General features: G+C 36.3%; 1 protein-coding gene across 1 annotated transcript in view; it reads left to right on the top strand.

Annotated features, from left to right (window-relative positions):
• Positions 1 to 750, top strand: part of LOC105179892 (dnaJ homolog subfamily C GRV2-like) — a 2310-nt gene extending 1560 nt beyond the window's left edge. Inside the window, exon 3 of the mRNA XM_020691469.1 lies at positions 71 to 750. Within this exon, the coding sequence (XP_020547128.1) occupies positions 71 to 392 (322 nt within the window). The 3' untranslated portion in view covers positions 393 to 750. The remainder of the gene's footprint in view (positions 1 to 70) is intronic.
• The last annotated feature ends 222 nt before the right edge of the window (positions 751 to 972 follow it).

Raw genomic sequence — 972 nt, 5'->3', positions numbered from 1 at the left:
ATTATTTTGTTTGAATCCAGGTCCATTTCAGAAACTTGTGGTTTTATAGGGTCACTTTTTGTTTGTTCAGGTACCTTATACCATTGTTGCTCCAATATGATTCGACGGCGGAGGAATCAGATAAGACAGATGCACATGGTGTTGGAACTAGCGTTCTTATAGCAAAAAACATACATGCTGTAAAAGCATCTCATGCCTTGTCAAGGCTTAGTGGTTTGGTTGACGAGGAGATCCCGACACCCTACAATCGGGCTGCAGCTGATGCCCTTAGAGCTTTACTAACCCCTAAACTTGCAAGCATGCTGAAAAATAAATTTGCAAAAGACCTCCTATTCACATTAAACTCAAACTTGGAGTCCCCTGAGGTAAAGGCTGCAGATTTTGCATTTTGACAAAGAAAAAACATATTGGGTGCTACTTGAGCATTGCCTCATCTTCTTGCATCAGTATCTGCATATTTTCTTTGAATGTTGTGAAACTCAGAGCACTATAACAGGGCAGGTTTCTTAACATACCTTTTCTGATATGTAGGCAATACTTGCTTCTTCTTCTTTTATAAGTACTTTGTTGGTTCTTTTAGAAGTAGATAACTGAGGGAAAAAAGAGAGGAAAGCAATATGTTCTACATCTTTGTGTTATTAAAAGTTTTCAAATTGGCTTTAACTACTTGGTATGTAGTTGTCATGAAGATTCTATAACTGATTCAAGTTTCATTTTTTTTTCTTTTCCCGATTTACTTGTTTACTAGCAAATCCGGGTGGTGTGGTGGCATGAATGTATTCTGGACGTTCTTCATTTAAATTTAGAAAACTTAATTTTCTTTGAATTGTCTATTGCACATAGTATTTAATTCAAAGAATCTCTTGCAGGTGAACTATTGGTTCTTTAAGGGAAGAGGTTATTTGTTTGCATCTAATAGAGTACCTTCTTATCTATCTTGTCTGATCAAAGAAATTTGGTGTTGGGCCTTAA

This window comes from Sesamum indicum, unplaced genomic scaffold (assembly GCF_000512975.1).
Source record: "Sesamum indicum cultivar Zhongzhi No. 13 unplaced genomic scaffold, S_indicum_v1.0 scaffold00232, whole genome shotgun sequence".
Classification (NCBI taxonomy): domain Eukaryota; kingdom Viridiplantae; phylum Streptophyta; class Magnoliopsida; order Lamiales; family Pedaliaceae; genus Sesamum; species Sesamum indicum.
Note: the sequence above shows the minus strand (reverse complement) of the source record. Positions and strands in the feature narration are given on the sequence as shown.